Source organism: Mus caroli, unplaced genomic scaffold (genome assembly GCF_978045245.1).
Source record: "Mus caroli unplaced genomic scaffold, Mus_caroli_1 scaffold_17, whole genome shotgun sequence".
Lineage (NCBI taxonomy): Eukaryota > Metazoa > Chordata > Mammalia > Rodentia > Muridae > Mus > Mus caroli.
In genome coordinates this window covers 42,946,797-42,972,366 of record NW_028227272.1, presented here as the reverse complement: position 1 = coordinate 42,972,366, position 25,570 = coordinate 42,946,797, and the positions used below count along the sequence as shown (strand labels likewise).

Genomic DNA, 25,570 nt, shown 5'->3' with positions numbered 1-25,570 from the left:
GGATCCTGGGCCCTGTCTCTCCTCAGACAATAGGAGGCCTCTTGGTTTCTCTATACACAAAAGGAATGTGTTGATTAAGACCCTCTGCTTCCAGGTTTTGGCTTTACACGTTGCTTTGGTGTATTGTGAATAATTATGAATTCAATAGGCAACTGATTAAAAATTAAATTGGCCACATGGCTCTCTTGGATTTTGCTGGCAATATGATGGTTATTATTAACACTCTCCCATAGGGCTCATGACAAATAATCAAGCCTGAGAGTTGAAGTTTATCCCTTTGGATTGGCAATAAGGTATTAAGATGTCCTTTGGCTTGGGAGACTGCTTAGTGGTTCCCCTGACCTGATCCTGAATCTTGGTTCTGTTGGCTAGCTCTGAGCATCCCAAAGATGCTTAGCCTTCACACACTTATTAATAGGAAGTCCTGTTCTTTACAAATGCTGCATTTCTCCAAGGACCTAACAGGTGTATGATGTGGGAGGCCCCAGGAGATGTTATTAGAAAACAACTCAGGAAATCTAGTCTCTAGAACTTTTCTTTTTGGAATGCTCAGTGCAGATTTTTATTATAGCTGCTGTTTTAGTCATCCTAACTGGTTTATTTTTGTCTTCTATGTCTTCTGGCATATTCCTCTTCACTGTCCTAGATAACTCAACCTAGAAGGACCAGTTACAATAATGGAGCTGGGGATAAACAGGCATACAGGGTAAAAAGGCAGCTAGAAGGAGGAGCTCTGCTTGTAAGAAGATGGATAGACCTAAGATCCATCTTTTTGCAGAAAGATCAAGAGCCCCACGTTGGCTAGCATTTAACAACTCTTTATGCATCTGTTCCTTCAGGTAGCTGTGCTTGTGGTCCTCTGTATGCAAGTACTCAGTACTGTAGACAACATGGAGAGATGGGCATGCATTACTTATGACCTCGTCCCGACTGCCTTATAGTGATGGAGACTGCTTTGGAGCTCCTTCTCACACAGTGACCTTAGTTCATCAAGGATGTACTAAGTACCAGCAGAGCATCGAGGGAAGAGAGGGCACTTAACAGGGCAGACTGGAGTCAGACGACTCCAGATAATGGTTTTCAACTGGGTCACATAGAAGTAATTAAGACAGAAAGGACAAGTCTAATAAAATAGCGCCCAAGAATAGTAAGGAATTTTCAAAGTGAATCTTTTCCTGTATTCACTAACCATAAGGCTCATTTCTCACGTGTAACTCTGTAAATTACTATATTTTGAGCTCAGGCCACTGAAATAGTTTAACATGTGAATTATGTTTTATTCATATCAAAGTTGTAGAGATTAAATGCCTGGGTTGTGAGACAAAATACTTTACTCACTGTCCTTGCCAGGCATGGCGGCTTAAGCTGATAAACCAGCAGAGCCATTGTTACGAGTGTGAAGTCATTCTGGTCTACATAACAAGTTCCAGGCCAGGCCAGCCTACAGAGTAAGACCCTGCTCCCAAAAAACCCAAACTCGAAACAAACAAAACTGCTCTAGTGTTTTCTAATCCTAGAACTGCAAAGTAAAGGCAAGAGCTTCCCAAATGTGAGGTCACTTTGCGCTAGGCTACGACACCTTTCCTTGATCTGTGTCCTGTCAGAAGCACCTGACCCTAAACACCACCATTTAAGAATACATGGCCATTTTTGCATCTGTTCCATTTTTTTGTGTCTTATTCTATTTTCTCATTATTTTAACTGATATAAAACAGTTACACATATTTATCAGTCACACTGTGTCATTGTATATATTAGGATACATGTATATATTGTGTCCATCCTTTTTATTTCTCTCTGTGTGTGTGTGTGTGTGTGTGTGTGTGTATGATTTGTGTCTGGGGCCATACACTCCTCTATCAGCTTGGACAGTTCAGAGGACAACTTTGTGGAGTTGGCTCTTCTCTTCCACCTATGTATGGGTCCCAAGGATCAACTGTAGGTTACCAGGCTCGCTTAACAAGTCCCTTTACCCAAAGCTAACCACTGGGCTATTTTTCATTTTTATTTGTTTGGAAAGAAGTACAGAGATGTCCATACTTCAGAGTTGACCTCCTGCTCCTAGCGCCTGTCGAGTTAGCTCAGCAGTTACTTGACCTCAAATACAAAGCCTCACCTTTCTGGACCTTAGTTTCCCTGTCTGTAAAATGGAGCCAACTAAAGTATTTGCACCACAAGGGCCAAGTTGAGGAAGCCCAATCCGGACACTCACCCAACTCAGATAACCCAGGATTCCCTGCATCATGTCCACTAAGCTGCTAAGACTCGTAGAACTCACTGACAGCTGTGTGCTCACAGTTATTGTTCATTTCCAGGAAAGGCTATGAATTATAATCAACTCAGAGGAAGGCTTTATAGAGTGTTACAAATATGTAGTTTCTAGTGGACCACTAGCCATGGGATTGTGGACAGTACTACTTCCTTTGGATTGATGTGGGACAATTTACAAAGCATTGTTCGGCACCTGGCCTCCAGTGTCCACATGTAATGGATCCCAATATATAACCCTGTCAAAGATCCTACCTTAGGTCATACTCTTAGACTTTTCCATGAGTCCACGGAGCCCCTAGTCAGCAAGGGCGCAGACTAGACCTCTAGTAAAGTCAAATTCTTGTGTTTGTTGGTTGGAGGGACAGACTCTTATTATATAGCCTTGGGTGATCTGAAACTTCTTATATGCATCATGCTGCCTCAAACTTGCAACAACAATCCTCCTGCCTCTACCTCCTGAGTGGTGGGATTACAATTGTTCATCACTAAACTTGGTGGGTTTTTGGCTTATTTGTTTGTTTGAGATGGGCCTTGAGATTGCCTCTTGACAACCCCCACCCCACCTGTTAGCATTCTGTCTAAACTCCACCCCATATTTACCTGGCACCTATAAAGGGGGCTGCTTGCCCCCCTCCCCCCCTCTCTTGTTCTCTTGTTCCTTTCTGCTCTCTTGGGCTCTTCCCTTTCCCCCTCTCTCCCCACTCCCTTCCCCCCTACCTGCTCATGGCCAGCCTCCTCTTCTCTTCTCTTCTCTTCTCTTCTCTTCTCTTCTCTTCTCTTCTCTTCTCTTCTCTTCTCTTCTCTTCTCTTCTCTTCTCTTCTCTTCTCTTCTCTCTTCCCTTCCCTTCCCTTCCCTTCCCTTCCCTTCCCTTCCCTTCCCTTCCCTTCCCTTCCCTTCCCTTCCCTTCCCTTCCCTTCCCTTCCCTTCCCTTCCCTTCCCTTCCCCCCTCTCTGCTTTTCTCTGCCTCTACTACTCCCTTAACTCCCCTCCCATGCCTGAATAAACTCTATTCTTTACTATACTGTCTTGCAGCCGGTCCCTCAGGCAGAAGGGATGCCTTGGCATAGGCCCGCTGAGACATCCCCTTCCCCATATCTCAACCCCCCCATATAACATATTCTTTTTCTCTGTATCTTTTTATAAACACATCACCACCCGACTCCTTCCTCCTAAATCCTAAGAGAATAGGAAACACCATGTCTAGTTAGATATGGTTAAACCTTTTTTTTAATGGCTAAACTCTTTAAGTTGAAAAAATTATGAATTAAATGGATAAATAGAACATCACGGTACATGTCTATAATCTCAACATTCAAGAGGCTGAGGCAGAACTGGTACCGTAAATGTGAGGCCACCTTGAGCTATAGAGTGAGCAGTAGACCAGTTAGGGCTGTATAGCTAGACCATGCTTCAAAACGAACAAACAAACAAATAAGCAAAAACAAAAGATAAAATAAAAATTAAGTATAGTTAATTACTAAGAAACAAATCTAATATTTTATATATCAATTAGTAACCATCCTTTCTGATTACCTAATTTAATACCTAATATCATAGTAGATACTGTAACAAATTTGGAGTGAGTGATCTACAATTCATATACCTTGTAGGCAATATCTGGCAGTTGGAATGAGGCCAGTAAAGACAGAGCATGGCCAATGCCTCCTAAGTCAACAACCACCTCCGTTGCTTCCTAGTAGACTTGGCTAAAGAGTAGCTTTTAGGAAGGTGACATGTGAGAGCAGCCTTTGAAAGTGTACAGGGAAGGGCACATCAGAAAAGGAACAGAAGGAAGTAAATGAGAATAATCAGAAATGGGGACACAGGGCACCTTCAGGGAACCAAAAAGGGCTGCCATAGGGAACTGCAGAAGAGACAGGTTAAGGAAATGTGGGGGAGGGAGGATCTGGTAAAAATAGAGTCCAGCCCCACTAAAGAAGTGTCCAGCATTGTGCTTTGTCATGCATCCTGTATGGAGTCTGTGACAATATAGGGAAGGCCTAAAGAAAACCCCTGAAGTAAATATGTTCATTGTTTGACCCCAGTCTGCAAACTGTTCTCTTCTCTACCCTAACCCTCTGCCAATACCCTGCTTCAGTTGGCCAGTTACAATTCACCCTGTAGCAGGCAGCTCAGGAGTAACTTCTGTGTGTATCCCCGTTACATATACACATGCTGAATCTGGTTCCTGTTTCTGTCTCCACTGCAAACCAGCCATGGCTCCTCCTCATCTTAGTATATACTTGGTGTCTGGTTCAAAATGGGCATAGGTAGGAAAAGTAGTAGGGAGGGACAGAGGAGAAGGAGAGAGACAGGAGAATTTGAAATACTGACGGAGAATTTAGGCATGGAGGATGGGTGTTTCTAGTTGTCTTAAGGGAAACTAGGACATGCAGAAAGGAAGTCTTGATGCTCAAGGTAAGACAAGTGCTAGTGACTGCATTGCAAAGTCTTAAGATGCCCATCACTTCAGAGAAGGAGTATGAAAATACCAACAGAAGCAGAAGGATAACCCGCTTAGTCGTACTAAGATTAACTAAGCTTCCAGGATTGGTTTCTTTGCCTTCCATAAGCCTAAACCAGGGATATAGGTACATGGCTCCCCAATTTTCAGATTGAGAAATTGAGGCACAAAGAAACTAAACAGGTTGCCAAAAACAAGAATCTGGGTATCAGTGCTGGAACTGTGATAACCAGCTCTTGTTGAATTCACTCTATCACATCTTAATCAAAGGCATGTACGAAGCTGGTATCCAAGCCAGTGTCGCACCAAACCTTCAGTTCTGTTTGTTCGTTGTAATAAAGCCAATTTTCTTTTTCACTTGAGATTGTCAGATTCCATGCCAGGTCTCTAACGCATGGTACTATGAGGATGTTTATGTATGAAGGACACCCACTGACCCATTCCCAGGAACAAGTTGCATTTTTTTTCTTTTCAAGACCAGACATCCAAGAGGCTTTTTATTGACACGGAACAAAAGCAACACGGCAGTTTAAATGGTGTGTAGAGTAACGACCCAGGCTTCTGCAGCGGAAACTCCTTCTGCACTAGACAGAAAGAGCATCCTGAAGCTCTTCAGAAAGCTGGTCTTCAAGGGTGAGGCATGTGGCTGTACAGGTCGTCTTTAATACCATCGTTTTGTGTAATTTAGATGCTACTTACTGGCTTTTCCCTCCTTCTTTCATCTGAAGGGGCATGTGGCTTACTCTGTCATTCACAAAATAGAAAGAAGACCCTGGCTTGTCTTGGAAGAAAGAGATCTAAGACACTCCCCTCTCTCAAAAGTAGCCACTCTTCAGTTTGTCACATGATTTAAAAATTTTTTTTTTATTTTTATTTTTCGGAGTTGAGGTCCAAAACCAAGGCCTTGCACTTACTAGGCAAGTGCTCTACCACTGAGCTAAATCCCCAAATTAAAGATATTATTTTAATTTTAATATGGGGAAGAAGGTATGTGTGTATGAATATGGGTGCCCCCAGTCTCTATTAGAGGGGATGGATCGTCTGGAGCTGGAGGGACAGGTGGTTGTGAGATATTCAGTGTGGGTAAGGAACCAAACAGGCCCCCAGAGCAAAAGACATGCACGCATGCCCTTAGTCATGGAACCCGCTCTCCTGCCCCATCAAATGAAGCTTACCCTGTGAAAAAGTCAGCCAACTAGATGACTAGCAAGGTGGTTGGGGAGTTTGGATCTCCCCAAAGTATTAATAGCCACCCCCAAACTGTGACATGACAGCTCTTGGAATGAATGTTAAAAATGGGATATACCACCAACGGAGTCAATGTGGCGCCCAGCTGTTGCTAACATACATGAGGAGGCTCACTGATGACCTGCGGGAGGGAAGCAGATATTTCCCCAGCAATGTGACAGCTTCTCAAAGGAACCGAAAACAAATGAACGCAACCTCAGTTTGGGGTATGCCTTGTTGTTTTGCAAATATGGCCAGTCAGATCGGTAAGCATGTTTCTGTGTACGTGTCATTAGAAATATAGTTATATATCTTAAAATACTTAATATATGTGTAGGCAAGCCACATGTATGCAGAGGACCATAGAAACCAGAGGAGGGCATCAGATCCCTTGGAACTGGAGTCACAGGGGTTTGTGGGCCGCTGGATGTAGGTGCTGGGAACCCAGCTCTTCCTCAATAGCAGTAAGGATGTAGATGCACAGAGCCATCCCTCCAGCCTCCAAAATCATGTCTGTGTAACAGTAAATAGAGCCAGCAATGTTTTTAAATGAGCAGCTAGAAAGTGGAAGGAGACAACTCCTGCGGGAGAAGAGTGGCTAAGGGTCATCCCTTTACCTTCCAGAGATTAGGAACAGGGGGGCGGGGGAGGGGCGCTGAGCTCCAGGAAAGGTGCTTGTGTCAAAGCTGTGAACGGTGGAATTCAAAGAAAACGGTTCTTTAACTGAGAGAAGGTTTGAGCGCCCTCATGTGTTCCTATGCAGGGTTTTTTTTTTTATCTCTTTTCAAGATTTTTAAAAGCTGTCGTGATCTTCCTGAGTTTGGGTGAGGAACAGACATTTAGCAATAGAGGTCAGCCAAGGGGTAAGTGAGCAATGTATAGCACCACTTCTAAAGACCCATTGTAGGTAGCCTTTTGCAAACTTCGCAGCTCCGAAGCCATGGCAAAGCCAGGCGGAGCCTCAGTTTCTCCATCTATAATAAGCACATGTAACCGCTGCTGTCAGGATTGTGGAAAAGTTCAAATTACACAAGCACAATACCCAAGCCTGCCATTGGTAGGAAGAACTCTAGAAATTGAAACCGTTATTGCTAAGAACCAATGACAGGTTAGTGACAAAGCCTAAGGTTCAAGCACTGGGGAGGTAAGATCTTTCTATTCTTGAATAAAAGTCTTCAACAAGAACTGTGGATAAGAGCAAGAGATGCTTTTAGAAGATATGTGGCTGAATATGTGATTTTTTTTTCCAGAGGTAAATTACTCCTTCAAACAGGGAGATGTAAGTGAGGCTGGCTATGTGTCCTTCCCATAAATAGTGGCTTCTGGGGGTTCTATCTACCTAATCTCTAGCACTAAAGCAATCAAAAAGATTCTGAACGGATGGCCATGTATCTCAGTGGTAGAACTTGCCTCATATCCTAAGACCTTGAGTTTCATATCACCTCAAAAAGGAAAAGGAACAAGCCAAATAAATAAATAAATAAATAAATAAATAAATAAGAGGCCTGTTATGAAATAAGGTATTTCAAAACTCAGTCCAATTTCTGTCTTTGATCAGTTCCCAAAATTCTTTGAGAAATATCTATTGATTAAAGGGCTAACCATATTAAAATCAATAAAATCAGGAGGAAAAGAATAGTTGGGTGGGTCTGTCCTTTTACTTTATTTTTCAATGTGTGACATAAGCTTTCTCAGCCACAGCGTCCATCAGAATTGCAGTAAGTGAAGGCCTTTTGCTGTTTGGGCCCAGTGAACTTTCAAAGATGCCCTCTCCCTCCAGTAATCCTCACTGCTCTCCGTTTCAATATGTGTGGATGGGAAATATTATTATTTATGATACAAGGAGACCTGACCTTTAAATGTCAATACAAATGCAAGGGTCTGGCTATTCCTCTGTATCGTCTTCCTGCCTATCAGAGAATTGAGGGAGGTGGTTCAGTGGTATATAAACTGGGATGGGTCATTAAAGGAACATGGCCTGGCTTCCACGGTCTAAATTCTTACTCTGGGTAGCATCATCATAGAGAGGGAGGTTTAGAGACTCGTTTGGGGAGAATAGGTAGAAAGCTTCCCAGAGCTGGTAAACTTCTCCCCTCACCCCAGTGGCGTGTCCACTATTTCTGGCTACGTGTTACCTTTCAAGACAACAAAGGCAGCCCATGAGTGAGGCTGAGGCAGTCATTATTTATAGGAAGTTCCTTATCAGCTCTATCTGGGGTTGTGGAACCTCTGGTCCCAGACCACAGAAGCCTGATGGAGCTGCAGTACCTCAGCCTTCCTCAGGGCAGTGTGAAGCTTCAGACGGACCTTCTCTGTGGTCAGAAATCTGTCTTCAGCTGCTACAGTGATATCCTCTGTCACATGCTTGGACAAGTTAACTGAACCACAAATTTTCATGATGTTTTTTTTTTTCAATAATATTAGCCAAATGCTGTATCTGGCAGTTGTCTGTAAGTCCCCATTTTGTCTTTGTAACTTTATGGTGTATATTATTTTTGTTCTTAGGATGCCTCCCCAATCTATATAAGCTGATTGTGATGTTTCGTAATGCCAGCCTTTATATAAGAAATATTTTAATTCTGGCATACCAAAAAAGGAAATTTTGTTTATGAGCCTTGGAAGAGACCATCCAGATCACAGGATCTTTCTTCTTACACGTAACCACCCATGTCTCCTCTTCCTATGGCGCCACATTCTATCTGATATAGATCTGCAGCTGCCTTAGGACCCCAGTTCAAATACAACCAGCCTCGAGGTACAGTCCCACATAGTATAGCTTCTGATAGGCAGGACCTCCAAACACATTCAGACTGAGACCCAAGTGTGCTTTCAGACAAATTAAAGATCAGCTACCCATTCACACTGTTACTTTCAAAACATTCTTCATTTTGGTAGAAACGGAGGAGTGGAGCTATACTGACTCTCTTAGATGTATTGACTAGCTATATCCTCAACCTTGAGCAGGACTGAGCATATTTTTAACACTTCATTTTAATACACTTGAATTTTGGAGGCATTTCCTAAGAACTGTAAGCCATTAAGCACTTTGAGATAATGTATTTGAGGACCTGAATCCCATCTTAGTTCATGCAGTTCTGGGGCTCAGACTCACAAACTTATAAGTGCTTTACCATTGAGCCACACTTGGATTTTAGAAAGTGGTACTTATCAATAACCCAGATTAGCCTCAAACTCTGAAATCCTTCTTCCACAGGGTCCTGGATGCTTCAGTCACAGGCATGGTCCATCACTCCCTCCATTGAGATTTCTTTAATGCTATATGGACACTCTTTCAGTCTCTGTTTAAATCAAGCATGAGCTCCAAGCTAGCAGGCCATCAACCCTGAAACTTAGTGCTAGAATATCTATCTGGGCCTTCCATTTAGGATCCCAGTTTCACTTAGAGCCAACCTTCTATTTTCTATCTCTTCTTTAGGAAATGGGAGCGAATCACTTGTCATTATCTGGCTTAGATCCTATTGGTTTGTGTCTGTACAGTATGTCATTGCTTCATCTCCTGCTCTTTCCACAGAGTATCACCAAGCCCCTATTTGCCTTTATTGCTACCCAGGAGACACTGATCATCATGTGGCTAACATAGCTTAACTAAGAGAAAATATGAGCAAGGGTTTTGGTTTTCTGTGTTTGGGCATTTTTAATGCTTTCTTAATGTTGTTGGTTTGGGACAGGATAAGTTCCTCTGTGGCTCAAATCTTATTAATTTTCTCAGGAGATATAATTTGTATATTCTACATTAATGTAGAAAAAATGTGACATTCAGTGACATTTTATGCACCACCATCTCCAGGAGAAAGTTGGCTGTCATCCAAAGTGATTATATTTGATGCTGAATTTTATATATAATAAAACATGTATCACTTAAACTTGACTTCCTTCCTCCCAACTTTAAATGTTAGCTGTTTAGAAGTTTGGTAGTTCCCCAGCTATAAATACGTGCTGAGATTTCAATTCTTGTTTTTTTGGATATAATTGGCTGATGGAAAGCAATAAATAATAAGTAATAATGAGTCTGAGTTTGTTCCGTTGCCAGGGACACCGCCATGTGCTCACTTAGTCTTTACAACAAACTAGTGTGTGGCTAATGTCATTCCCATTTCACAGATGAGGAAACTAAGGCCCAGTATTTCTGTCACATGGCACGTAAGCACTAGATCTGGGATTATGAACTCACGCTGCATGGTGCCAGATCTTGTACCCTTAGCCATGTGGGAACTCTCCATTTCACTCAGCACTATGACTGTTTCCCAAACCAGTCTTCATCACTTGTAAAAATGTCCTAAATTGACATGTTTTGAAAACTGCTAGTTTGGGTCTTTTGGTGTTGAATAGACATAGAAATGAGTGACTTATTCCTGGTAAAGATGTTTGGGGATACTTGAAGGAAAACTGGAAATGAGAGAGTTGAATAGTCCTGTAATATTGTTCTGGGGCAGGAGATGGGAAGAACATTTTCCCTATAGGTTCATTTGATGGATGACAAGTGAGAAAGCATTTCTGAAGGGGGTAAGGAAGATGCTCATGAGGAATAAGGCTGTCAAAGTACCATCCAGACAAACCAGGGATGCAGTCATGAATAGCATCCCTCAGCATTTTGCTCACAATAATGTTCCCACAATGAGTCCTTTTAAACATTTCTGCACTGCTCTAAACAAATACATTTCAGTAGTAAAGATCTAGAGAGATTGCTCGGTGGTTAAGAGCTTATACTGCTCTTGCAGAGGACCAGAGTTCAATTCCTAGCACTCATGATAGGCAGCTCACAACCTCCTGTAACTCCAGCCCCAGGGAATCCAATGATGGCCTGGTGTTCTGGTCTCCCTGAATGGTGCCCACACATGATACACACTCACACAAACACAGATAAATTAAGGAAAGTCTTTTTTGAAATTAAAAATAAAAATCACTGTAAATCTGTTTGTATGCCATACATATAGCTCTGTTTAAACATAGAGTAGGAGGGGTTTTAAACCATTGTTATTTTGTTTTGTTGTTTTTGTGGAGGTTCCTACCCCCTCTATGAACCAGTTTTATTATAGCTGCCTCTAGGGACCATCCCCAAGAACAATGAAAAATCAGGCCAGGGAAGGCAGGACCAGTGAGCCACTTGGAGGGACTGTTGAGCTTCAGAGTTGAAGGACTCCCAAAGACAGAGTTGAGACAGAAAGTTTCCTAAATATGTGGGTTCAAGGGCTCCTTGATGTGGGCATCACCATTCCTAGCTCCCTGGTCATGACCCAGGTATGATGAAGAAGTTCAGCATCCTCATAGCTTCCAGCTTCCTCTTCCTCTATTCATGCTTATATGGCTACGAGGAATGCCACTTTATTCTGAAATGTCACCATAGTATAATGGCATGTGCCATAGATGACTATGTTGTCTGAATTCTTCTTGTGTTATTTAGAAGCCAGGTTCCTAGGAAATATGCTTTAAATTCTTTTTAATTGTGCTCAGAAAAAGGCTACTACTCCAGTTTGTGAGATCTGGGTAATGACAATGTGGTAATAACGAAAAAAACCAGGTGATAACTAAACCTTGAGCTCTCACATCCCCTGAAAAGATCAGAAGAAGCACCCATGTTGGGCAATTTGTGTTTCGGAAAAAGAACAAACTGGCTGTTCCTGGAATTCCCAAGGCCATCTTGTTTTTTTGTTTTTTGTTTTGTTTTGTTTTTCTTTGTCCCTGGCCTCATGTAAGAGGACAGCAATGCTGTCCAAGAGGGAGTTACCAAAACTCTGAACCAAGACATGATTAATCCTTTCCCATCCCAGCCTCTCTTCCCTTGTGACTCAGCTACCCTTGTGTCTTTGTTCAGAACTCTAACATAACTGAGTGCATATACAAAAGGCCCTAATTAATCTGAGGCAACCTATCCAGTCATCCCTAGGAGGCACACTAGGGAAAGCAAGGCCTCCTGAGGAAAAGAAAGGTAAGTGGCTGTTGATGGTATGAAAAACAGGAAGAAATAAATATAACTATAAAAATAAAGAGATTGCCAACAACTAGGTTGCTAGTACTTAGAAAAAAATCCTCACCTTTTAAAAAATGTCTTTTTTGATGTTATTTGGGTATATGTCTGTGAGCTTTTATGAGTATGTATACTGTATGTGTACAGGAACACACAGGTCAGGAGAAGTTGTTGGATCCCTTAGAACTGGAGTTACAGGTGGTAGGGAGCCACCATATTGGGTGCGATGAATTGAACTCTGATTGTCTGCAAGAGCAGAAAGAGCTTTTACAGCTGAGTCATCTCTCCAGCTCCACCCTCACCTTTCTAAGGGCTAAAAATAGTCCTGGGCGGAATAGACCATGAAGGAGGGACTCACATGTTCAATTTTCTTGCTATTCATTATGTGGTCCAGGTAGCCTGAAACTCATGGCAACCCTCCTGCCTCTGCCTCTGCCTCTGCCTCTGCCTCTGCCTCTGCCTCTGCCTCTGCCTCTGCCTCTGCCTCTGCCTCTGCCTCTGCCTCCACTGCCTCCACTGCCTCCACTGCCTCCACTGCCTCCACTGCCTCCACTGCCTCCTCTGCCTTTGCCTCTGCCTCTGCCTCCACTGCCTCCACTGCCTCCACTGCCTCCACTGCCTCCACTGCCTCCTCTGCCTCTGCCTCTGCCTCTGCCTCCTGAGTACTGGGATCATAGGCAGAGTTCTACCTTTCTGGCTTCCTGGGGAGGACTCCGCCTAATAGTTTGAACACACAATGAATTGTTTATTTCCAAAGTCTACTGTTGATGTCACCCAGCAAGTATTTGTTATCCCCAACAAAGAACCCTTGAACTTCTGTCAATAATTAATAATTAACGAGACTGGATTTAAAGTCTTTTCTCCCTATCAGTCAGTTACCAAAACTTTATATTGACTTGACTCAAGTTATTTTATTGATTCTATGTTAACAAATCTTTTCTAGGGGAAAAAATAATCAGAAAGGGCAAAGTATTGAGAAAACCTATTACTGGGGATTTTGAGTTCTGTGGACTTAGAAGACAACCCTGTGATGCATTAAGCAGCCTCCACCAATATCCCATCCTGCAGGCAACAGTGGTGCACAGGGTTATAGGAAGGACAAGGTGGGCTGAGAGATTAAAAGGAAGACTCAGGGTGAGATTGATCCTTCTCAAGAACTCAGTACACAATCGATTCTATGGCATGGGCTCTCCTTTCTTCAGTAGAGTGGACTGGGAATGGTGTGTGTCCTGTGCAATCAGAAATGGCCCCTGGGGTCCCATGGCTGTCACATTTCTGCACAGTTCTCAGACTGAGCAAAGCATCGGAGATTGTTAGCACATTTCCCAGTGGATCTGAAACTGGGCTCAGTACCAGCAAGCACACTCCAGAGATTTGTCTCTCCTCCATGCTTGGCTAACAGCTATTCCCTGGTGCCCAGGCAAGAATTAAGTGGAGTGTATGCCTTGCACTGTTACATACTGTGTCCCCAACAGCTGGCTCATTAGTGCAATTTAGAAGGAAGAGAGAACTGGCTGTTCACCATGATATGTAAGGTATTTGTAATAAATTTCTCAATAAGGAGGTATAAAAATTCCCTGTTTCTGGGCAGCCAAAAGAAGCAGAACATTAAGCAGGAGCCAGTGAGCCTCATTAGCGACAGGATCCAATGCAGAAGGTCCAGGGGGACGCGCCCCACATTTCTATCGGTAATAGCTTTTCTTTTACCTGAAATATGCTGGTAATTTTCTCACTTGTGAAATTCAGTTCACCTTAAGATTAATAAATATACTGGTTCTTAATATTTAACTGAATCACTTCCAAGCTCTGGAAGCTACATAAAAATAAAGTATCTTTCGTTACCAGTCTTTCTTTTGCTCACTTTCCTGAGATGCAGGGATAGCCAAGTCAATATAGAATGATTTATTCTGAGAAGAAGGAAATAATATGACAAATTATTTCATATAACTTTGTTATATCTATTTCATATGAATATGTATGTGTACGAGTATACGTATATGTATTATGTAGTTATCAAGGTCAAAAAAGGGCCTGAGGCCAGAGGCAAAAGAATTTCTGGGCCTTGCTAAGCACCATCCTAGACTCTGGGTTCAGTGAGAGTCTGTATCAAGGTTCTGGCCTCTGTTAACAAATAGACATGTCTCACACACACACACACACACACACACACACACACACACACACCCCACATGCTTACACTACAGATATGTACACCACATACTCTCCAATATACATCAAGGAAATTAAAAAATTTTAAATGCATTTAAAAAAACCAACAACAAAACCAAGACTCTTTATTCATCTAAAATGCAGATTCTTTACCCAGAAATGTAGCCACATCTGTATTGTCCCTAACCATAGAGCCAGTATGAACACCAGCCAAGTTAGCCTGCAACACAAGAATCAAATATGGCAGCTGACCCAGGATGGAAAGCAGTAACACAGTGAGAGTCAATTAATCATTTGCCCCTAAGTAGTTACTACTGAAGCATTTTCTAATATAGTTGGAAACCTCCCCATCCTAAACCTTGGAACCTTGGTGATTGCACACACACACACACACACACACACACACACCATCATCATCATCATCGTCATTGTCATCGTCATCATCTCCTCAGTGTCTAGGAGGGCATTTCCCCTTTCTGCTGTAAGGCACAGGGTTGGAATGACAGCTTCAGAACATGTCTCCATGAGTTCACAAAGGATGCCATGCTAATGTGGGTCAAGTCAAGGCATATTTCCTGTCTCAGATTTGTATGAGAGTAAAGTAGTATATACATTTACTTCTTTACTTGTGTCGATATTAAGCATAAAGTAGAGAAGTGAGTTTGCTGTGTCACTGTGGATGCTTTGTTCTGTTTCTGTACCTAGTCCTGGTGCCTTCTGGTTAGACACAGAACAAGGCTAGTGAGTACAATTGGTAAGGCTATTTTATTTTGAAATTAAGAAAAAATAAGATAAGTGTTTAAGCAAAACCAGATTATAGAGGATCAAAATTATGGTTCCAGTTATACACAAGTTAGCATGAGACTTAATAAACCTTCCTTTTTTATATCATTGTATAGTGAAACACATTCACATATTACTTATAGATATATTCATTTATGTTTTATTTACTATATTTTGAACAAATAGGAAGGAGAAGTCTATTTTATTAGTTCCATCAAAATATTTGAGCTGATTATAGGAAACTATAATGCACTGTATATTTGAGAAGGGTACAAGGACTTTCTGTTTTGCTAAATTCCATTGTGTATTCATTGCTCATGGTACTATGTGACATTCAGCCATTTTCATACCAGTGTGTATTGTACTTTGAGCCTCCTTTTACCCCTCTCTCAACCCTCTCCCACATTAGTCTCCTCTGTTCCCTGATTCTCTTGTGCTTCTGATTCAATGTCATGTGAGCATATGTGATTTTATGTGTTGAATTAAGATCTAGGAATCACAAATGAGAGAGAATATGCTGGTTGTGTTTTAGAGGCTGCCAAAATTCCCTTAATGTGACTTTCTCTAGTGAGGCTTGTGTGTTCCTGCAGCTGGCCTAAATTCATTCTTCTTTGTGACTGAAAGAGTTCTGTTGTGGATATACACCACATGTTCTTTAACCATCCCTCCCCTGTTGGGTACCTAGATTGGCTCCATGATGGTTGTTCTGTATTGCACTGCAATGAATGCTAGGCAAGTGTTTCTGTGATGTCTTGACTTAGGGACTTTCAGTAAATACCCAGAAGTGATGTAGTTGGGCCATATGGGTTTTGCATTATATTTAGGAACCTCTTGCTGATTTCCATCATGACTGTACCACACATTTCTGTCATTGGTGCAAAGGTTCCATCATGTCTACATACTTACCAGCATTTGTTGTTGTTTTCTTAATGGCTGTCATTCAGAATAGAATGAGAAGAAATTGCGATGTATTTTTAATTTGCATTTCTCTGATGGCTAGTGAGCTTATACATATTTTATGTTTACTGGCCATTTGTATTCACCTTTTGAGAACCGTCCGCCCTTTCATTATTCTGACAATCCATGGGCATAAAAGAGCATTCTGTTTTCCAGCATTTTCCTCAATTTTTCAATGTTTGTAATTTTTTACTATTAGATCCTTTACTTCCTTCCTCAGGTTTATCACAAGAATATTTGCTTGCTTGCTTTGAGGCTACTATAAATAGTATTGTTTTCCTATTTCTCTCCCTGAATGTTTGCTATTCGTATTAATATTGTCTGTTAATATTTTACCCTGCTACTCTGCTGGGGGAAAAAAATCACTGTCTGTGCTGACTGGTCGTATGTCAGCTTGACACATAAACTAGAGTTATCTGAAAGGAAGGAGCCCTAGTTGAGAAAACATCTCCAGAACATCTGGCTGTAAGGCATTTTCATAGTTAACGATTGATAGGGGAGGGCCTAGACCATTGTGCCATCCCTGGCTAGTGTGGTGGTCCTGAGTTCTACAAGAAAGCTGGCTGAGCAAGCGAGGGGGGAGCAAGTCAGTAAGCTGCACCCCTCCATGGCCTCTGCATCAGCTCCTTCCTCTAGGTGCTTGTCCTGTTTGAGTTCCAGTCCTGACTTCCTTTAGTGATAAACAGCAATGTGAAAGTATAAGCTGAATAACCCCTTTTCTCTCCAACTTTTTGCTTTTGGGTCATGGTGTTTCATTGCAGCAGTAGAATTCCTAAATAAAACACTATCAGGTTAAGAAGTTTTTCAGAGGAACCTTGAGGGTATCTTATGAACAAAATTATATCATCTGCAGACAAGGCTGTCTTGTCTAGACCCTATCATTTTCTTTCTGGTTATAGTGTCCCTGCTAAGACTAAAGAAACTACATTGGATAAGAACAGTTCCCCATTTGACATAATGGTGGCTGCAGGTTGATTTATGCAGTCTTTACTGGGTTCCTTCTAGTCCTAGTCTTCCCAGGCTTTTCTTATAAAGGAACCAGATACGCCTTTTTATTCTTTACTGAGATTCCTGCCCCAGCACTTCTGAGGTCAGCACAAGCATCCCTATATGATTTCACATTTCACTGGACTGAGGAACACAGATGTGAACACCCTGTGAGAGGGGCCTAAGCCTCCTCTGCTTTGCCTCTGTTGTGATAGTCTCTGGCAACCATCTTTGTTTTTTTTCCAAAGGTTTCAGTTTATTTCCTCCAGAATAGCTTCCCTGAAATGAAATTACTAGATCAAAGTGCTATGAATATTTTAAAGCTCTGATTTCTGAGCATATTTCTAAATAGCCTTGCAAAAAGTTAGTAATTTACCTTATACTAGCAATATGTGAGAATTATAGTATTACCCTAGGCTTAAAGAGCCGCTAATAAGACCACATTACTGTTATTTGTGTTTATTCCATTCCCAGCAAGCTAGAACGTTTTTGCAAGTACTTACATATAATGTATTTGTGCTCTTGTTTCTCATCGTTGTTGTCGCATCAGTTGGATTATTGTCTCATCCTTTATTGCTTTATCCAGGCTCCCATGATTCATTCAGCTACTGGGTAGATGAAAAGTCCCCAGTGGGGCCTGACCAAACCCAAGCTGTCAAACGCCTTGCCCGGATCTCCTTGGTGAAAAAGTTAATGAAGAAATGGTCTGTAACTCAGAACTTGACCTTCAGGGAGCAGCTGGAGGCTGGGATCCGCTACTTTGACCTACGGGTGTCTTCCAAGCCTGGAGACACTGACCAGGAGATCTACTTCATCCACGGGCTCTTTGGCATCAAGGTTTGGGATGGGTTGATGGAGATCGATGCCTTCCTCACTCAGCATCCTCAAGAGATCATCTTCCTGGATTTCAACCACTTCTACGCCATGGATGAGAGCCACCACAAATGCCTGGTTCTGCGGATCCAGGAGGCCTTTGGGAACAAGCTGTGCCCAGCCTGCAGCGTGGAAAGCATGACACTGCGGAGTCTGTGGGAGAAGAAGTACCAGGTAAGAGGAAGGAGGGATGCACTTCCGAGAGCAAGAACTCAACTCTCGGCTTTCCTAGGTTGACAGCTGTGACATAACAACCCAAGGCATGGGAGCTGAACAAGTAGATTGCTTGAAGTACTGAGCATGTGCAGAAGCGTACCTAGACGCTGAGATTTAACCGTCCTGGTGGGAATGGGCTTAATGCTTGATGTCTTAGTTATTTTTCTGTTGCTGTGCTAAAACATCATGACTAAGGCAACTGATGAAAGAAAGCATTGGATTTGGCTTATGATTTCAAAGGGTTAGAGTCAGTGATGGCAGAGCAAAGGAATAGAAGAGCTAAGGGCTCCCATCTCGATGAGCATTCATCAGAAAGAGACAGAGAGACAGAGAGAGAGAGAGACAGAGAGAGAGAGACAGAGAGACAGAGACAGAGACAGAGAGAGAGACAGAGACAGAGACAGCACTGCGAATGTTACAAGTCTTTTGAAACCTTAATCCATCAAACACTTCTACCATCTTGGACCTAGAATTCAAATATATAAGCCTCCATGGGCTGCATTCAACTTCCCTGGACTTCATAGATTGTAGACATATCATAATGCAAAGTCCATTTGACCCAAATTCAAAAGGTCCTATACTATAGTCTTTCACAGTCTCAAACCTGTTTAAAAGTCTGAAGTCTCATCTGAGACTCAAGGCAGTCTCTTAGCTGTAACCCCTACAAAAACAAAAGCCCAAAGCAAATGACATACCTTCAACATTCAATGGCACAGAATATACATTACCATTTTCAAAGGGAAGAAAGAGGACATGGTGAAGAAATGCTAGACCAAAGCCGGACTGAAACCCAGAAGCAAACTCCAAATCCTTTACCTTCATGTTTAGTATCAAAGGACTTCCATGGTTTTGTCCTTACATCTTTGCTGTCTGCAAAATACTTCTCTTTCTTGAGCTTGTTCCACTGCTTATATGTAGCTCGCTTTGTCAAAAATCTCACGACTCTGGCACTTCTAACTTCTTCAACACACTCTTGGGTTAACTTTCACAGCTTCATGCAGTGGTCTCTTGGAGCCTCGTGCCTGGCTTCAGTGTCTCACCTTAACTATTGAGGAAGATTCCATAACCCCCCATTCCCATCGCCTTCATGACTTAAAACCCAAACAACATGAATGAGACTGCCAAGTGTGACTACCAGCTTGGCACCCAGAAATCATACTTGTCGAAGAAGCTTTGATTTGTTCTTGCTTTTTTCAAGCAGGAGATTCCGTTTTAGAAGTTGAAAGCTTATCTGGGTGGAGTCTTGCCCTGAGGCCACTCCTCCCTTTAGTCTATTTAAGATCAAGCTTCTCTTTAATCTTCTCGAGTCTTTCAGAACAACTCTTGGCACCACCATTACATTTGGTGCCCCCTTTCCTCTTTAAAATGTACAGTTTGTATTTGTTTTTGCCCTGCTTGCTCATTGTAAATGTAGATCTGTGTGATTACCACAGGACAGGGACCATATTAAAAGTTTTCTTGAAATCTCCTCGGCCAAAGAAATTAGTCTAAAACTCTGTGATTTAGCCTTAGGAAAATTCATAGGACAAGGACAAAAAGCAGCTTCATTCCTTGCCAAAATATGATCTCTAGCCCCATTGTTAATATTATTCCCCTCTGAAACCTCATGAACTGGGCCTTTATAGTCTATCTGGATCTCAGCATCTACTAGGAATGCCCACTAAGCCCTCTTCCTAGTGTTCTACATTTTTCCTAGTCTGAAATCCCAAATTCTTCCTCATTCCTCCAAATCCCAGCACAGTCAGGCCTGCCACAGTAATTCCTCACTTCCGGTGCCAGTGTCTGTCTTTGCTATATTTCTATTGCTATCATAAAACGCCATGACCAAGGCAACTTATAAAAGAAAGTGTTTGTTTTGGCTTATGGTTTCAGAGAGTCCATGATGGTGGAACAAAGCCACAGAGGCAAGAAATTAGCAGAGGGCTCACAAGCAGATCCTCAACAGTGAGGCAGAGAGAGAGAGAGAGGAAAAAAAAAACACTAGGAATTGCATATGCTTTTGGAAACCTCAGATCCCACCCTCAGTAACACACCTTCTCCAACAAGTCCACACTTTCTAATCCTTTCCAAATCTTTCCAACCAACCGGGGGACCAAATATTCAAATAGATGAGCTACAGGGAACATTCTCACTCAGACTGCCACACTACCGAATACTTAAAGTTTGTCTGCAGTCTATCTGACATCTAAATTAACTTTTAATGGGGTGGCCGATGTCTGCGCAAGGCAAAGTTGTGAAATAAGCCGATTGTTCAGTAGATCATTATTCTGTTTTATCTAAGATCTGCTTAATGCCCTCTATCCATGCTCTTCTCCTAGTAAACACAAACCTCCAAACCTGAGGCGCATGCTCAGAAAAAACATAGGCCTTCAATGCTAAGGTGTGCTGGTAGCAAATGAGAGCTTTGAGAAAGGACAGCCTCTGACTTCAACTTAATCTAAGAAAAACAAAAAGGGTACATTCATTCAGAGTTGTTCCCACCCCATTACGTACATTGAGAAAAATGTCTTTAAAAAATGTCCTTACACATACAAGGCAAACAGCTCTCCCACTGTTCCACATCCCCAGCCCTAAGAAAAACTTACTAAAGTAGTATTTTCAGGGACCAGAGTGGTGTCTAAGCAGGTAAAGGTACTTGCTTTACAGTCATAATGATAGATGTTCTGGTCCCAGCATCAACAAAACAAGAGAAATGTCCCCTACAAGTGACTATAACTCCAGCTCTGTGTGGGGTGTAGACAGGTGGGTCACTAGACACTTCCAGCTTAGCCAAGAGAATGTGAGCCTCGAGTTCAGGGAGAGACTGCCTCAAACGAATAGATGAAGAGAAATAGTGGATGCTGGTGTTCTCATCTGGCCTCAGTGTGCATTCAAGGCTCACATGTACTTACACTCATAGGAGTGCATGCATGCACACACACACACAAACAAATAATTAAATAAATAATAAAAAATTAAAAACAAACATTTAACTCTAGGAGGAACTTCATGTTTAAAAGGAGCTCAGTTATTTATCTTAAAATATTTGTTGAGTAACAACTATAAGTGATATTTTCTCAAGTATGTATCACATCTCTTCTCCCACACCTAAGTATAATACTGGTCAGACTCACTGGTCTAATTTAGTTTAATCTACTTAGTTATTTGTTGTGGGGTCATGCTTTATTATATAGCCCAGGCTTGCCTGGAACTCTTGAAATGCCAACTCAGTTTTACTAAGCCACCAGAATCAGATGAACTGTTTGATCTTCTCAACAACACTAGGAGATAGGCATTTGATATTGCCCCCCCCCCCCCCATTTGCAGATGGGAAAATTGAGAAGTGGAGATACTGCAGCAACTTGCCAAGACAGCACTGTGAGTGAGAGTGTGCGTCAGGGTTCCCTCACTGGCTGGTTTCTCTCTAGTATTCCCATAGGCCTTGATGACTTTCACAACTGCCTTCCTGTGTTGTGAAATAAAAACACTATCATTTCATTAAGAATATTCAAAGACTGATCATAAGTGTGACACTGTTCCAGCATGGGGCCATTGACTCATGGCTCTCCTTGAGTGCTCCTGTGTCAGCTGTTAAAGAGACATTAGTTGGGGATACTTTATTTTCAACAGGCCTCAGATTGTTCTCATTGAGAAAAGGGGATGGCATTTGAATGAGGGGGTAAGGTAAGGTTAAATATGAGGTCAGTAACATTGTGTAATTTGGTACACAGATAATATTCTGGACGGTTGACAGATTGCACAAAAAAAAAAAAAAAAAACCCAGGCAGATCCCTGGAAGTCATTGGCCACCCAGTCTGGCTAAATAGAACTTTAGATTCACCAAGAGATTCTGTCTCAAAAAATAATGGTTCTGGGAACAGAAGAGGATCCAGAAAGTAAAGGAACTTGCTGCCAACCAAGTGACAACCACGACAACATGAATTTGAGCCTCAGGACCCACTGGGAGGAAATAGAGAACTGAACCCTGGTGCTGTCCTCTGATCTCTACTTAAAAGGAGGTGGGAAGCTCTGAAGAGAAGATACCCAAGGTCAACCTGGAGCTGGCCTCCACACATGTGCACAGGGCTGCACCTGCACCTACATGCACATATGAACACACCCTCACTAACAAGTACACATATACACAACCTACACACTCATACATGACGCACACACACTCATATACACACACATGCTTACACACCCACATGTACAGGCTAATTTAGCAGCAGCGTTATCCACTATCGATAGTCCTATGGTTATGGAGGAAAGAGACTGGAACGATATATTAGAAAAGAGAGAGTATCCCCAACTTAATGTCACTTTAACAGCTGGAACAGGAGCACTCAAGGAGAGCCACCAGTCATTGCCCCGTGCTGGGGCAGTGTCACACTTGTGATCAGGCTTTGAATATTCATTATGTAATGAGTTGCCATGAAATCTCCCCAACCCCTCATACCCTCTCCCCCAGTGTTTTATTACTGGAATTTAGTATCAGGAAGTACTCTACCACCAGTCACATTTCATTTACTCACCATGTAATTATATCACAGCTCACAGATTATACAATAATAAATTGGTACAATAAATTGGAGGATTTAGCCTACAGTTTGGAAATATTTGAGATCTAAATGAGAAAGTAGGAAATCTATAACCCACCAGGCCATGGTGGCACACACCTCTCCCCCCTTTTATTTATTTATTTATTTATTTATTCCCTATACATACATATCACACACCTCCTCACCTCCCAGTCCCGCCCTCACACAGCCCCTCCCCCATCCCTCACTCCCCTTCATCTCTGAGAAGGGTGAGGTCCCCTTTGGGTACCAACACAAACTGACATCTCAAGTCATTACAGGACTAGGTCAATTCTCTCCCACTGAAGTCAGCTAAGACAGCCCAGTTAGAGCGACAGGAACCACAGATACACGTCTTTAGTCCCAGAACTCAGGAGAAAGAAGTAGGCGAATCTCTTAAGTTTAAGGTCATCTTGGTTCAACCCCTGGAACCCACAGTAGAAGTTGAGAACCAACTCCTGTAAGTTATATTCTTATGCCCACGCCCCTGCAAACAACAACAAGAAGAATTAATAGAAATAATATATCAACATAGGGTAATAACCAACAACACGATTAGTATGCCATCATAAGATAAGATCAAGCCTGGTGTCCTACATGGTATGAAGAAAGGAGTTTTATAATCCATTGAGAAGTGGAGCACACCATGAGCCGGCACCCCAGAGACCCCAGTAAAGGAACCATCCCAGTAAGAAGAGATCACCTGAGGGACTGTTCTTAAAAGAAATGGGATTTTTTTCATCTTAGTGTCAAGAGGGAAACTGAGCATGAACTGCTGAGCTGGACTGGAGATATTTCAGGGAAAAGTGGCACAAGGGGATGGGGAAGGAGATGCTCTACACAGGCTCGGTGAGAGTCTCTACACCTGTGTTTTATAAGCAGAGATCCCCAATAACCCTCAGATGAGACTCTCCAAGAAGACCAAGGGGGAAAGAACAGAAAGTGCCTCGTGTGTGATATGTACTCATTATACATTTTCTGAGGCAGAATAAAGTTGAGTACTGCCCTCTAGTGTGTGGACGCACAGCCTGGAGGCAGGTGTCTTGGGTACCACCTGCTAAGCCTGTCACAGGGTTGCAGGGCTTCCTGCCCACCCCCACCCCCAGCTCCCCAATCTTGCTGCCCAGGGCAGCCCTCTTTTGGGCTTCACCCTTCCAACCTAACCAGTTTCAGTGCCAGCAGGAAGTCTTTGGGTCTCCCCAGCAATCTGCTTACAGTGAGCCTGTGATTAACCTCATTAACGCATGTGTTTACCACCGTCACCATCAGAGCTCAGCATTACTCAGAACCCCTAAGAACCAGGAGGGTAGACATTACTCCATTGGCAGCCCCTGCCTCTGGGCATTCACCAGGTCTGGCGCCTTCATCATCACCTGAACACACTGGAAATGGGATGAACATATAGAATCCCACCCCCATCCTGAGTGCCTGAAAGATTGCTCACAAGACTACAGTCCACATGGTGAATGTGAGCCTGGCATTCCTCTTGGAAGAGTTCACCCGTGCCCCTAAGGGGAAAACTACAGCTCTCCTAGAAAACCACACGACAGAGCTCAGAACTGGGGCAACCAGAATAGCAATCCTCTGGCCCCCAGCTGCCTCCCAGAAACTAATTAATGCTGTGGCTATAGCTTGCTAATTATTTTCAGAATTACTGCCACCTACAGTGGCCCCACTGGAGGCTCGTGGCCTTTACCAGGTCTTCCCTGGTACTGGTGGCACATTACTCCCCTCTCCTGGGATGATTAACTCTTTCATCAGAGTCAGTGCATACAATTGAAAAACTCTATTCACTCTCAAATAAGTTCTCACTGTTTATCTAAACTCCGAGAGCTATGGCTACTCCAAGTGTCAATGTCATGAGCACAGAAACATGATTTCTGAACCAGACTGGTTTCAGCCTGGTACTCGGAGACTTCCCAGGGACTGTGTGTGAACAGAATGTAATAAGGCTGTGTCTGGTTGGTTAAAAAAAAATAATCACAACAAAAAACTACATCTTCTCTTCAACTCACCTTGAATAACCAACAGTCATATACACTGCCAGGAGGATCTTGTTTCTGCAGGGTTGACCCTGCCTGTCAAGTTTCCTTAAGGATGTAGCCTTGTCACGTTCTCTGCAGATTGCCTTAAAATACGTTCACACTTCTCACTGACTCCTATTTAATGGAGCTTATTAGACCCTATCAAAATCATTTTATGTATTTATCATAAGGCTTCTACATTAATTTCTTACAAATATGTTCGTTATCCAAATAGGCATACGTCCTTTATTTCTTATCGGTTTCCTTTATAATCTTGTCCATTTTGTGCATTTATTAAAAACATGTCTGTGAGAAGTTGGTCAATGCCCTCCTCATGTGCATGACCAACAAGGTAATCCCCTCTGAGTGAGACAGCAAGTTCTCAGTAACTCTTTGTTTCTTTACTTTTAAAAAATAAGATATAGGGCCAAGGAGGTGGCTCAGTGGGTAAGGCACACTACCATGACCTAGGTCCCATTTGCTTGAAGGTGAGAACTAACTCCCCAAAAGCTGTGTTCTGACTACTGCACATGTTCTGCAACAGTTTGTGTTCCACCACATCTCTCTGCCATGTACTAAATAAATAAATACATGTGATAAAAAACATTATCTAGGCAAAACACAGCTCTCACCTCAAAGAGAATAAGAAATAGTTTGTTATTGAGCCAAATAGGAATGGGATTGGAACACAGACTCAGGTTGCCTGGAACAACTTATGTATTTGATTAGCCAAGGAACTAAAGAAAGCCATAAGACAAGACATTTCTTAACATTAGTAGAGACCGCAAGTAGTCAGGGTATAGCAAGAGAAGTCATTACAGGTTTAGGATGCAGCCTATGGACACTTTTGTTCTTGGAAGCTGGTGATCTGCTTTGAATACATGACAAAGGCTTTGACCTGATAGTTAAAAGGATGTCAGGTCAGGCGCAGGTGTGAACAATGAATGGCTATTGAGAGGAGCAAGGCTAGCCTAAGATAGTTTGACTGTAGACTCCAACCTTCTTACATTCCACAATCATGAAGTTCTAAACTTTGCACAGAGATAAGGCTTC

The 25,570-nt window shown here is 42.4% G+C and overlaps 1 protein-coding gene across 3 annotated transcripts in view; it reads left to right on the top strand.

Annotated features, from left to right (window-relative positions):
- The window catches only part of Plcxd2 (phosphatidylinositol specific phospholipase C X domain containing 2), a 53,998-nt gene that overhangs the window by 14,045 nt on the left and 14,383 nt on the right, over nt 1-25,570 (top strand). For all 3 annotated transcript variants that reach the window (XM_029470481.2, XM_021184978.3, XM_021184977.3), the window contains one exon: nt 17,432-17,892. In XM_029470481.2, the coding sequence (XP_029326341.1) occupies nt 17,432-17,892 (461 nt within the window). The remainder of the gene's footprint in view (nt 1-17,431; nt 17,893-25,570) is intronic.